Source organism: Morone saxatilis, unplaced genomic scaffold (genome assembly GCF_004916995.1).
Source record: "Morone saxatilis isolate NCDOM2014 unplaced genomic scaffold, NCSU_SB_2.0 Contig16, whole genome shotgun sequence".
NCBI lineage: Eukaryota > Metazoa > Chordata > Actinopteri > Moronidae > Morone > Morone saxatilis.
In genome coordinates this window covers 24,732,757-24,745,918 of record NW_023339718.1, presented here as the reverse complement: position 1 = coordinate 24,745,918, position 13,162 = coordinate 24,732,757, and the positions used below count along the sequence as shown (strand labels likewise).

The following is a 13,162-nucleotide window of genomic DNA, read 5'->3' as shown; positions in this document are numbered from 1 at the left end:
ATCCTCACTGACTGCGCCACACGTATGGAACTGGAATAAACCCCAAAGCAGTGCTCCATAATACACTTTTATTCCGCAAAACTTATATAAAAAAAAACGTATATCAACCACAACCCAGACTGATGGTATATGCGTGTCTCCTTTTGCAATTCTATGATGTTTTTTAAGTATTTTGTTTGGACAAAGGAAGTACAAGCAGGGGAGTAAAAGGAGGGGTATGGAGGCTCCTGGAGAGTTTTTACACGCTGGGTAATTAAGCTTTTTGACTGACAGCAGAGTGCCAAAAGGCGCAGACGCACTCCGATTGGCCGGAGCGCACTTTACAATCTCCTCTTGTTTCCGAGCTCGCACAGGCAGAGCGCTTCACTTCCCCAAACTCTCACAGGAGCCAGACGCACCAGAGGAGCGCGACGGGGCTGCAGACAGAGGACACTGCCTGTGGACTTTACCCAACACCAGAAACTCAACACGATTACCGCGCGCCCCCCCACCACCCCCACTACATTTGTTTCTTGTTGTTACTCTTTCACTTCTTCATGCAGTGAGCGCCGAGCCGCCGTGTCTGAGCCGCACTGAGCCGCATTCGTTTTATTGCTGCAGGAAAAAAGAGAAAACATGAGGGCTGCTTCTGAGTCCTTCTGGAGGATGATCCGGCTGGCGGTGACAGTGGCGCTCATGTCAGCGTGCCGAGCGTCAGAGTACGAGTACCTCAGCTGGAAGGCGGACGCGTACAACGGCGGGCGCAGCTACGGCAAGCCTCCCCAGTGCGTGGACATCCCGGACGACCTGCGGCTCTGTCACAACGTGGGCTACAACCAGATGCTGCTGCCCAAACCTGCTGGAACACGAGACCATGGCCGAGGTGAAGCAGCAGGCCAGCAGCTGGGTGCCACTGGTGCACAAGAACTGCCACCCGGGCACGCAGTTCTCCTCTGCTCCGCTCTTGCGCCCGTGTGCCTGGACCGGCCCATCTACCCGTGCCGCTGGCTGTGCGAGGCCGTGCGGGACGGCTGCACCCCCATCATGGAGGCGTTCGGCTTCCCCTGGCCGGAGATGCTCACCTGTGACAAGTTTCCCCAAGACGACGTGTGCATGGCCATGACGCAGCCCAACACCACCGAGTCCACCAGTACCGCAGGTAATGTGTGCACGCTGATGGAGGCATATGGAAGTGTGTGTTATTACCCCCTGAACAGCAGCTGCCCGGTAGAACCACAGGGTTCCACAGGGACATCTGAGGGCTTAGTGCCTGGATCAAGAGCATGTTAATGTTAGCTGATGGACAGGCCTTCTCCTCGGCCCCTCATGCTAAGTTTAAAAAAAAAAGTGGTGGTCTTGCATATTTTCACTATGACTGAACTGAACTTCAGATTAATTCTTTGTTCTACAAAATAACGACTATAATGATAATTGAACAATTGAATTAAATGAACTTAGAAAGCAGCTCAAAGTGCTTCACAAGAGAAACAGTGACACAATGAGCCATTCAAATCTAGAGACAAATGGAGCGATAGAATTAAAGAAATGAAAAGACTAATATTAGTTATAAAAACAAGTTAAAAATGGTAAAAAAAAACAACAAACAAAACAAAAAACAGAATTAAAATATGCCAGAAATCAAGTGAGAAATTAACCACCAAAAGTTCCAAAGCACAGGGCGTAACCAGAATCTTAGAATTACTAAGGTCACGGGCCCAAGTCCCTCCTGACACATCCCCCCCTTCTCAGAGATTTTTTGCCCCCAAATGGATTTATTCTCCACTTATGTGTTAAATTTTTTCTTCTGTAAATTGTTTTCAAATTCAGTTTCAATCTTCTCCACACTGCCCGGAATTACAAGTTGCCTAAAAGTAGTTTAGTTTAAATATATTATATGCGTTTAGTCTGAAACCACTGTATGCAATAAAATAACTACCATTGGGTAACTTTAAATTTGAAACTTAAACTCCCTGCAGGTTAGAAAAACCCCCCATATTTCCATTAGAAAATACAGAGGACATGACCTCAGTGTCCTCAGTGCTGCTGAAGCTGAAGCTGCCGTCTTGAATTGCTTGTTGTGTCTGACTAAGAGACCAAAATTCAACTCACAATGAAATAAAACAGAGACAAGCAGCAGATCCTCACAGTGGATTCACCCCGAAGCTGGAAAGGGCACACATTTAGCATTTTTTTTTGCTTGATAAATGACTCAAATGATGAAGCAGTTTATAATTTTGTATGGAATTGAGTTTATATTTGAATCTGCCAGACTACAACGCAGCCATTTGGCATTTCTTGATTTAACCAAGCATTAGCTATCAAACTCAGAGTAACTCCCTGACTGAGCAAACAAACAGCCACCACTTTTGCCACTGTGTAAAAGTCTACACCCCCGTGCAGTTAAATGAGCTTGAGAATGTTGTTTCAGGGGTGAAGGTGTGTTTACAGATGCAAATCCCAACACAAACAAGCCAAACACGACCTTTTGGGGGGAAATCAGCCATGATCCCATTTTAACCCCCTCACATGCTCCTTAAAGAAAGTCTTATGTGGTTACATTTCCTTTTCAATGTATAATCTGCTGTATAAACTCTGGCTCCGGTGTGAATGTGTAGTTGCTTGCTGTTGACTTGGAGTGATGTTGTAATATTGAAAAAGCTGCAACAGATGGTAGTCATTTATTTCAAGGTGTTTGTTGAACCGGAGGACAATGCTGGGAGAACGTCCAGCAGCGAAGAAGCGAATACCTGCATCTATTAATCCCCTAGCGCAACCACTGACAAATGCATTCAAACTGATGAAAAAGACAGAAAGGTGAAGACAATAATTTGAAAAACGCACTGTCCATATATTAAAATCTAGCCTGGAGGTGAGCGGGAGTCAGCGGTTTCTAAACAAAGCTCCCAAGGACATGGCAACCCCGTGGTATGAAGCAGAATCAGACACCTCATGCAGCATCAGAGAAGGGGAGGGGAGGGAGGGAGGGAGTAACATACTCCAGTAAAATGCTCTTCCAGCAGTAACCCGATGGGCCAAGCTGACAAATACCAGAGAAACCCTGAAAAATGCACAAAAGCCTGGGGAAGATAAAGCCCGGGCTGACTCTGGAATAGTTTTGGTTTGAAGCCTCGGCTCGGCGTCCTTGCCGGTCGCCTAGCTAAGGTGTACGCCAGGGAAGGGAAAGTACAACCACCTCATTCACTTCAACCATTATATAGAGGGGAATTTCCATCATCAACTTACTTATATTTCAATCTTAAGCCCCAAATACACCACTTGAAGACATTTTTGCTGAACATGTTGGCCATAAATGGGGGGACTGTGGATGTTCCAGCAATTACACAGTCACTCACTGTGTTGAACATGTCCCCTTGTGTGTGTGTGTGTGTGTGTGTGTGGAGGAGGGAGGGGGGGTGTTACTGACTGACATGGTGGTATGGACGGAGGCCTGTTTTTCTGAAAAAGACTCCCTTTTCAGAGTAAAGGAGGACCACACAGAGCTCCGCACTCTCCAGACGTCACCTGTTATCATGTGTTGTCAGCGCTGGTGATAAATAAAGCCGGCGTTCTGCAGGAGGACACAGAGCCGGGCCTGTTAGGGCCGACCTCGGTCCACTCAGAGTGTCACGGAAATTTCACTTTCCACCATCATTATCCTCTGGGAAGGCGGTAATATGCGATCTTCAGGTTGCTAGAGGCCAAATCTCCTCAGCCGTTCTCCTTAATGATTGTTAATAGAGGTTGGCTAACAGTGCTTACCGCGCCACTGCTGAATACAGGCTGGTGATAATTGATTTAAAGGAGAACCAGGTTCACATAGGCAAAGGGGACCCCGTGTGACTCTGTAAACAGTGTCTGTTTTCACAAGCTCTTTACACCTGGGTGTTACTTTCACAAGCCTCCGTTAAACACATGTAATGGACAACTGGCAACGGAGAGATTTGTTTTCCCTTTCCTCACCCTTCTGCTCCATAGATCCACATCCACGCTGTGACATTGAAATGCAGTCCGTTTGAATTAAGTGCTGCAGGTCCAAGTTTGTTTGGAAAGTAAACTCAGCTGTTGGCATGAAGCGATCATTCGTGGTATTAGAAAAAATTGAAAAATTGTGTTGGTAAAATATTCGCAGATATGCCTCTAGACTGAATTACTTTTTGGCAAAAACACATTTTGGCTCTTTGTCTTCAGTCGGGTTTTTGTCTTCGAGCCGGCTATTATTACCTTCTTTTTTTTTGGGAATGTCAGAGCATTCCTTTAAGCTTGGATTGAATATCATTACCATTTATTCCTTCCACATTTCTAATACAGTTTTTTTGTGCATTTAAGGGTGTATATGTCACTGTTGAGCATTATGGAAAGATCTCTTTTGAAAACTCTCTAAATGTGACAGAGTGAGGAAGAGTTTTTACTGCAGCCCTTAGTTACAGCTGGCTATAAAAGCTGAAGACATTCCTCACTGAGGTCAGGTCATCGGAGCGTACGAAGCCCAAGAGACCAGGCGACTGACACCAGACACTCGATAGGATCTGTGTATGCAGAGAGGGGTTAGGTGTGTGTAGAGATCTGCAGGATAAGTCATTAAAAACTGGAATTTAAGGCAGTGTGGTGATTTTACTTGAACTCCCCTTCATTTCAAATAAGAAATTACTATTTTGCATCCCTCATGTTTCTTTCTTTGTTGGTTTGACCGCATCCTAAATGGGTGGCGATCCAATGTGATGATTACAATGTAAAGCCATGTGAGTGATTCATTGCTGGTATTACTGAAACTTGCATTTTATATTTTCCACTTTTCCACTGATTTCCAAACCATGTCTCCTTCTTTTATCCGCAGGTTACTCTCCCATCTGCCCTCCATGTGACAACGAAATGAAAACAGACGCCATGCTGGAGCACATGTGTGCCAGCGAGTTCGGTAAGCGTCCTCCCAGCACACAACATGCGAAATATTGTCCACGCGCATCGCTCTGATACGCCTTGACATGTATCACAGTGCTCCATGAAATCAAAAGAGCAACCATGAGATTGCATCAATAGTATCTTACATCTTTAAGCTTTAAAACACCCCATAAATTCTTAACAAAGTATGCAAAGCTGCATTTTATTCCCCCTGAAGTGCACCCTGCATCGGACCATACTTGGCCATTTCCACCTCAGTGAACTCTATAGAACTTGTTTCATGCCAGGAATGTTCTTGGTTAGTCCCAGTTTTTTATGTAAAAGCTACATTTTTGTCTCTGGGTCAGATGTGCCAGGCCTGTCTGGTTTGGAGGATGATGTTCTGTGACTAATGAATGGGGGTCATTAAAGTCTTTATGTGGCAGGTCCTCGCAGTAGTAAAGTGGGATGTTTGTTCTGCTGTCTGGGCGGACTGTTGTTGCATCTGCACATGGGGGACAATCCACACTACATGTCTTCCTAAATGAAGTAGTTACTGATAAACCATGTATTTGTTTTTCTTTAATAACATCCTTTTCAAAAATATATATTTAAAAAATCTATATAGAATAAAATCCATTTGAAAAAAACTGAACTTTATTTGACCCTTAACCTGTGTTGCTTAATGAGCTCAGTGGATGACACACTGCTTACGTACACATACACAGGAATGAGGAAATGAGAAATACTGACTTTGCTAAAATGTGATGCCCCGATGTCTCTGAGCACAATGTGTGTTTGACTTCTGCGTAATGTTATGGGTAATATATTGGATAATGTAGACTCAAAATTGGTTCAAAAAAATTTAAATATTGGATCAGTAAAGATTTGTTCATATTGAAAATTCACGGTGTACAAGCACAACTGGTCCTGTTTTGTACTCAATGAGCAGCCATTCCTAAAATCTACTGTCAGTCTACTCCTATGCATTAGTAACTTTGGTTATTGTTGTCATCTTTGCTAACACTAAATGGGGAAAACTCTGCAACGCAAGTCTGCAGCTCCTCAAGCTGTCGGACCCACAACTTTACTGTTTTGTTTCACTCTCACTGCTTTCATAGTTTTGTATTTTCAGCGTAAAGCACCAAAGAACTGACACAGTTAGAGATTAGCTGGTGAACACAGTGGAGCATTATCAGAGACCAAATCAGAGCTAAAAGAGACTGAATGCTGGACTGCATTCGTTAGGTGGCCAGGACACCACTCCAACTGAATGATAATGTTCCAATGCCATTTTCCCTTCCTGATACTGATTCCAATACCTTTACATATCGCCCATTACCATGTTCCGATTCGATACATGTGCGTACATGTGCTCAAGTTAATCCGTTTGTTAGAGTAGAGCGGGCATGGCTTTGCTTTCCTGGGGGGAAAAGGACAATGGTACACTGCTGGAAAGTCCCACTTCAGGGCTAATAATTTACGTGGTATTGGATCGGTGCACAAACACACACTCACAGATACCCAATACCAAATTCTAGGCACTGTCGAAGGAATTTCCTCTGTAACTGCCGGATGTGTCAATAAGTTCACCATATCAACTCAAAGGGGAATGATATGTCAGTATTTCTTCACAATTGGTTTCCGCTGGCAGGTTTAAAAAGTCTCTGTTTCAACAGCTCTATTTTCCCATTAACAACCACACAGTAATATTATTCATTTTGAAGGGGTTTCATGGTCTCTAGCGTCATGTCTGTTTTTGGAATAGTAACAAATCTAGAACGTAAGAGAATTTGAGAATATCTCTGGCCAAGTTCGGGAATATTTGGAAATTTCCGAGATAGATCACCTTTTCTGAAAATAAGACACATTCATTTTGTGAAAGCGTCTTCAGTCCAGCTGGATTGGAAACCAGACTGAGTGAACCAAGAAAGAAGGAGCATCATTAGTTGATGGGGGCAAGTGATTTATGGAAATTTTGAAATTTTTGCATGAGGAACAAAGTACGAGCATTGAAGGCCTGGAGTTCAATTAAAAACACAAACATTAACTGAAACGCAGTTATGAGGACTTCCTGGAATAATATACGCATGATGCACACAAGATGCAAGATGTTGGGCTTTCATGTTTTATTCGCTGGCTGGGCCAAAACTTGTGGCAGCTTGAATTCCAGGTGCCATGCCGAGCAAACATAGACTGGGTGCACATTGGAAACAGACTTTCCTCCAATTCTCAGAAAAAGTTTAAAGTTACATTTGTTTAACGAATTGCCATGTTGTTTATGCTGCGGTGGTGGGAGTTGCCTTTTTCAGTCTGCGTCCGGGTTTGCCAAGAGGAGAGTGGCACATTATTGGCTTGTTTCATCTCGGATAAAGACAGATGTTGTTTTGCTTGCTTGTCATAAGCCCCCTAACCGGCTGACATGTGTGGGATACACAGGCAGATTTAGTATCAGGCTGAGGATGAGACACTGTGTCGCTTATGTTGCAGGTTTGAACCCACAAGGGACCAACCTCCTCTGGAATGCAACAAATGTCACTGTGACTTGACGTTGATTATAGCGCGTAAGCTGCTAACGCACAGCCTGACAAGAGATAGCATCACTGGCTACACCGGCGTCTAGGCTAAAGATTTGTTTGCTGCTTTTTCCAGTGGGCCGATGGAATTCAGTTTTGGTCTGAGGAGAAAACTGCAACTATAAATATATCTGACATCAGCTGAAGCCAAACATTAAAGTCTTGTCTTGAGGAAAAAGCAAATATACAGATGGGAGGAGAACAATCCCAAGCTTTAATCATGAAATGTTTTATCCCATCAGCAAAAGATAAGACCATCATCCTGATTGCACTCTGCCAGTTTTGACTTGACTGAAAGTGGACAAAAACAGGAGGTAGCAGACTGCCTTAACTGCAAAATAGATATGATAGATAGATTTCTCGCTCTTCTCTACGGAACACAGGGATGGAAAAACCACAAAGAGGTTTGAGGAATGAATCAGGGACTTGCGCTGAAGTCTTTATTAATCTGCACGGACCAATCATGTGTAAAATATCCCCACCCTGGCAGCGAATTAGCATTTTTGTCCACTGAAAACCTCACTTACTGGAAGTTGCGAAAGGTCTGTTCTCACTTAAGGTAAACGTTAAGTGTGAAGTTGTTTTTTTGTAATAGTAGTGTGTCTATGGTTTGATGCCCTGTGTAATTGCTTCCCATCGGTTGCACAAGCGCGTTTGAGTTTTCCATGCAGTTTGATCCTGATAAAAGCAGAGAATGCCGCCGCAAGACAGCTTTTGACTTAAGGTGGTTGGATGTGAAGCTGTTCTGGCAGAAGACTCTTGTAAGTTGGATATGCATTTTCAAGCTAATACATCAGAGCGGCTGTAACAAGTAACAGGTTCTCAGTCCAACGTTGTTAGTTTCTCATGAGGACTGACACTCCCTGATTTCTCTGAAGTCCTGATGAATCTCCTTCTCACACACACACACACACATCCCATTTGCGGCACTCAGCTGGTAACAGATTTACAGCTCATCCCACTCAACACTTTGTTCCCACCGCAATTTATCTCTGTGCTTAAGGTTTTACGGTACCTCATTGTCCCAAAAAACTCCAGCACCCTTCAATTAAATCTCCCCTCTGCCTCGGCCAACTCACTTTGTTGTCGTTGCCAAATTGCAGTAAACAACAGGGCAGCCCTGCACTGGAGGACTGATCACTTCAGCTTATCGGATCAGTTGTGTTTCCATTATGGCGAATGGGGAGCAGTGCACACCCTTCTGCTGGGTTTATGACACCCTGGGAGCTGGAAGTCCTGTTTGTGCCTCTGAACCGGCAGAGGAAATAAGGTCAGGGGTCACGGACCAGAAAAGAAAAGGTCTACAAAAATAACAGTTTTAACATTGCATTACTTGACACTATGCAAAGTTAAGGTTTTTATAATTCTAAGAAGTTAAAATCGGCAGCAAACAGCGTACACACTGTGTTCTACAAAATAAGACTTCCAAATTCTACTGATGGAATTAGAGTTGGGTCAATATTATCTTGCACTGAGTTTAACTATAATTGTATAAGGATTATTTAATTGGATCATGTTATCTGTTTTCCAAATGAATGATTCCAAGCTAATTGTAATCAAAACATAGCAAAATGAGTTACTGAGGTTTTTGGTGAGGAGATTTGTTGGATATTAAGCATAATGGTGTGAGCTCATTGTATTAAATTAGTGCCTCCCAACCTTTTGTATCTGGTGATCCCATAAAACAAAGCAATTCTACCTCTGACCCTTGTTACTGGGTGCATGTGGCTACTGGCTGTGATCCGTTTAATCAAACTGTTTTATTACCTTTCAATCGTCCCCAAGTATTTTATAGGCAGTGGTAGAAAAAATTCAGGCCATATACTTAAAAGTAGCAGTACCACTCTAAACTATTCACTATGAGAATATACAGTACAAGTAAAAGTCCTGCTTTTAAAATGTTATATCAGCAAAATGTACTTCAAAGTAAAAGTAATTTTAGCTTGTATATTACTTCCTAGTAGTATAATCCAGCGGCACACAACCCTGGAGTCTCAAGAGAAATCTGATGGGTCACAAGTCTAACTTGTCTCTCTTCTTATGGACTACTGAATGAAAATCACGTTTTGGTCAAATTCTTCAAAACTGGTGTCCTCATAGCCTGTGATGAGGGTACATATTAGTAGCTGATATCTTCTATTTTGAAGGTCCACAGTCCAAAAAGACCATCATATTTTAATAGAGGATCACATGTTTGTATGTAGAATTAAAATCTGCTAGGTAACTATAGCAGTCAGATAAATATAGTTAAGTAAAAAAGTAAGACTGTAATCATGCATACCGTTGCCACATTAAGATATTTATTGATTTGGGAGAATTAGTTTTATTAATATCTTTAAAGTTCTTGGCTGGTTCAATCAAATCCCTTTATTCTCCCAGCACAAAAGCTTTGTCCCACCGGTGCAGAAACCATGCCAGCTCAGTAAGCTGGCATGGTTCAAGTCCATGTCTGATATGTCCTGTACAAGGAGCATACAAATGTAGACCACCTACTGGATGGACGTCCACGTGTGGATGCAAGGGCAGTTTCAGCAGCCCCTAGCAAAGGACAACATTAACAACCAAACAGGGCAAGTATTTGATGTTAACTTCTGTACACTGTTGCCGAAGAGATTAAACCCTCAAACAACACGAGGTGCAAAGAAAGTTCAGAGCGTCAAAGGATTATCGAGGATGGAGGATTTATCAAGTCCTTTCAGGGGTGGGCTGGGCCTTCTCTTTTATGACTCACTAATTATGAACGCTGCCCATTTTGATTTCAATGAACACTAAGCCTCCTCATAGAGAATGTTTGAGAGACTAGAGACAGAGGATAAAAGTCTTAATCCCTACCATGTGCACTCTTAATACTGGGAAAAACAGGGCGGCTCTTTTTTAGCACTTCAATTAGCAGTGGGAGATACGGGCGTGAAGGTAGAGATGAAACGTTTGGAAGTTTCTTAAAGTGCCAGTCCTGGTTTTTAAAAAAGTGTGTCAAAGGGATTTGGTGTCTAAAACTGTGGAGTAGTTAGAGGTGTATCAGTCCAGATCTTTGCTTGAGTGTGAAATGATTCATGCCCAATCAGACTGTTCCCTGCACTGTAGGTCACAAGACCTCATCTCCAACATGACTCATTGATTTATCCCAACACCGGCTCTGTCAGTTAGATTGGACATAGCGTGCCACGCATTTTTTCTCTGGTGCTGCTGTGTTACAAGGTCGTCTGTGCCGCACAAACCCCACTGTTTGCCAGCCGAGAATGAGAGGACGTAATTTGTGGAGGCATATGGAGATTTGGACCACCAAAGTCTGACTCGTGCTCTCTTTCAGAAGGGGAACTGGAGGAAACAGAGAGATTAGGAGGTTAAATAGAGTTTAGTAAAAGATCAGGAGTATTATCGTCAATCTGAAAAACAGCCCAAGATTCAGAATGAGGTCAAATCCAAAAACAAAGCTGTGCACTGATTCACTAATGCAAGACAATTCTGATTAAAACGTTCAAGCAGCAGCTAATCCTGACCAGGTATGTGGTGAGAACACTGACATTCAATTTTGGCATTCCAAAAAAAATTTGGCATCAGTGTTTAAATGCCAATGTTTACTTTTTCGGTTCAGGTTTCTTTTTCAATGCCAGATTTTATTTTCAATTCCAAATTATACTGTCACTGTTTTAGCCCCCTCATAACCAGACGGATACAATGCTTCCATTGAATAAAAGACTGCAGGTTAAGGTCACTGAATGAGATAACTGACAATAGATCTTCCTTCATTAGACAAATGTAATGGTTTTTTCCCTGTAAAACTACATTTTACTTTGATACCACATATGACTTCTCTGGATTTAGTATCAGATATTCTCTGAAACATGTATTGGATTATGTATTGGTATTTGATTTGCAACAGTACTACACCTATACACCTCTACAGAGCATAAATCAGATTTAGGCAACAGTTTTTAACCAGATTACATGGTAATATTTTAATATTTTTGTGATTTAACGAGAGAAAAGAATGAAGGTGTAATGTAGAGTTTGACTGATAATTAATCCAGGCCAGTATATCAGCCGATGGGCTACCAGCTTCTTGCCAATATGTCAGTTTACATGTCAGCCAATAAGTGACAAGAAACCGCAGTACAGATTGCCAGAGATTCAGTATGTTTGAGCTTTACTTCTGTAAAATGTCCTGCTCAGTACATGTCCTGATTGCAATTCTTTAAGAAACAAACGCAAGGGATAGTTATCAGAACATCTGTTTGTGTAAAAGAAAATGACAGTATAGCCAATGTATCATAATCTGGGCAGGCCATATAATAAAAACTAATTTTATAATAACAGTGTGGGAGTAGGCAGTTTATATTATCAGATATTCATTTGTCTACTGATTTAATATATCTTGGTGTATAAGGCCATTATGGACTATCTGCCATTGATCAGGACTGTCTGTAATAACATTGGAATTTCTATATATTGTTGCATCAGTGTGGTGAAATACTTAATTTTTTAGGTATTTACTCTGCTGGCTTTTCCAAAAACAGACATTCCTTTCTGTTTCTTACATCAACAATTTTAGAAAATTAATTATCTCACAATATATATGATATAAATATAAAAGTATGTTTATCTCAGGATATAGAATTCATTCCATTTCACTAACCCCTACAGTAGCGAGACGGCCAGTCTAATGCTAGTCACCTAAAATTACTGAAATAACTGAAAGATTATGCTAGAAAGTTAGTGTAAAGCACCAGGGAAATTATTCCACAAAATAATGCATTTACATTGACTGATTGTAGTGTAGAAAGTTATGCTTGTGATTGTTTCAGTTCAGTGAATAGTGAACCCCTTTTTTATTCACACAACTGTTACGGAGGCTCCCATGAGCAAGAAGTTGAATGGTGCTCAATCAGATGGAATCTGTTGCAAAGTGTACACGCTCAAACTTTTGGGGGTAGGAAAAATACATTGTAAAGAAAAATACAGTAAATGAAATATTCCAGAGGAGGTGGATCGTTTTACCAAACCGGTATAACTTTGCAGAATTCCATTAGCATATTACTTCTTGTTCCTGAAGACATGGTGCTGACCTGCCACTGATACCCGCTATCATGTTCCATTTTGCTAGCACAGAGTGACACACATGTCTGGCATTTTGTACTCATAAAATATTAACTAGAGTGTACCAAACGTAACGTGCAAGAACTCATACACCTTTATACATGAGGTAACTGTTTCTCCCTTTCTCCGCTTACAGCTTTCAAGACCAAGATCAAGGAGGTGAGGCGAGAGAACATGGACCGCAAGGTGATCCTGCAGAAGAGGAAGAAAATGTTGAAACCGGGGAACCTGAAGAAGAAGGACATGAAGACGCTGGTGTTGTACTTGAAGAACGGTGCGGACTGCCCCTGCCAGCAGCTGGACAACCTGGGAAACCAGTACCTAATCATGGGCCGCAAGGTGGATAAGCAGTACCTCCTCACGGGCATCCACAAGTGGGACAAGTCCAGCAAAGAGTTCAAAAAGGCCATCAAGAAACTCAAGACCTACAAATGCCCCGCCTTCGAAAACGTCTTCAAATAATACGACCCCCACCCCACCTTCTTTGGTCGCATCTCATCCTACATATGAACTTGCACAAGCATTAAAATCCCAAACTTTGCTTTCTGTTGTCCTGTTTATATATCTATATATCTTTGTATATTTACAGATATACTTTGAAATGTCCATTGTTAAGTTTTTAGTTGAATGTG

At 42.1% G+C, this 13,162-nt stretch overlaps 1 protein-coding gene across 1 annotated transcript; it reads left to right on the top strand.

Moving 5' to 3' along the window:
- The first annotated feature begins 263 nt into the window (after positions 1-263).
- sfrp1a (secreted frizzled-related protein 1a) lies at positions 264-13,156 on the top strand. The gene is given in 5 exon segments (XM_035658525.1): positions 264-828; positions 830-923; positions 926-1,138; positions 4,814-4,894; positions 12,667-13,156. Coding segments are annotated over 5 exon segments (927 nt in total). The 5' UTR covers positions 264-615; the 3' UTR covers positions 12,993-13,156.
- Positions 13,157-13,162: the final 6 nt, after the last annotated feature.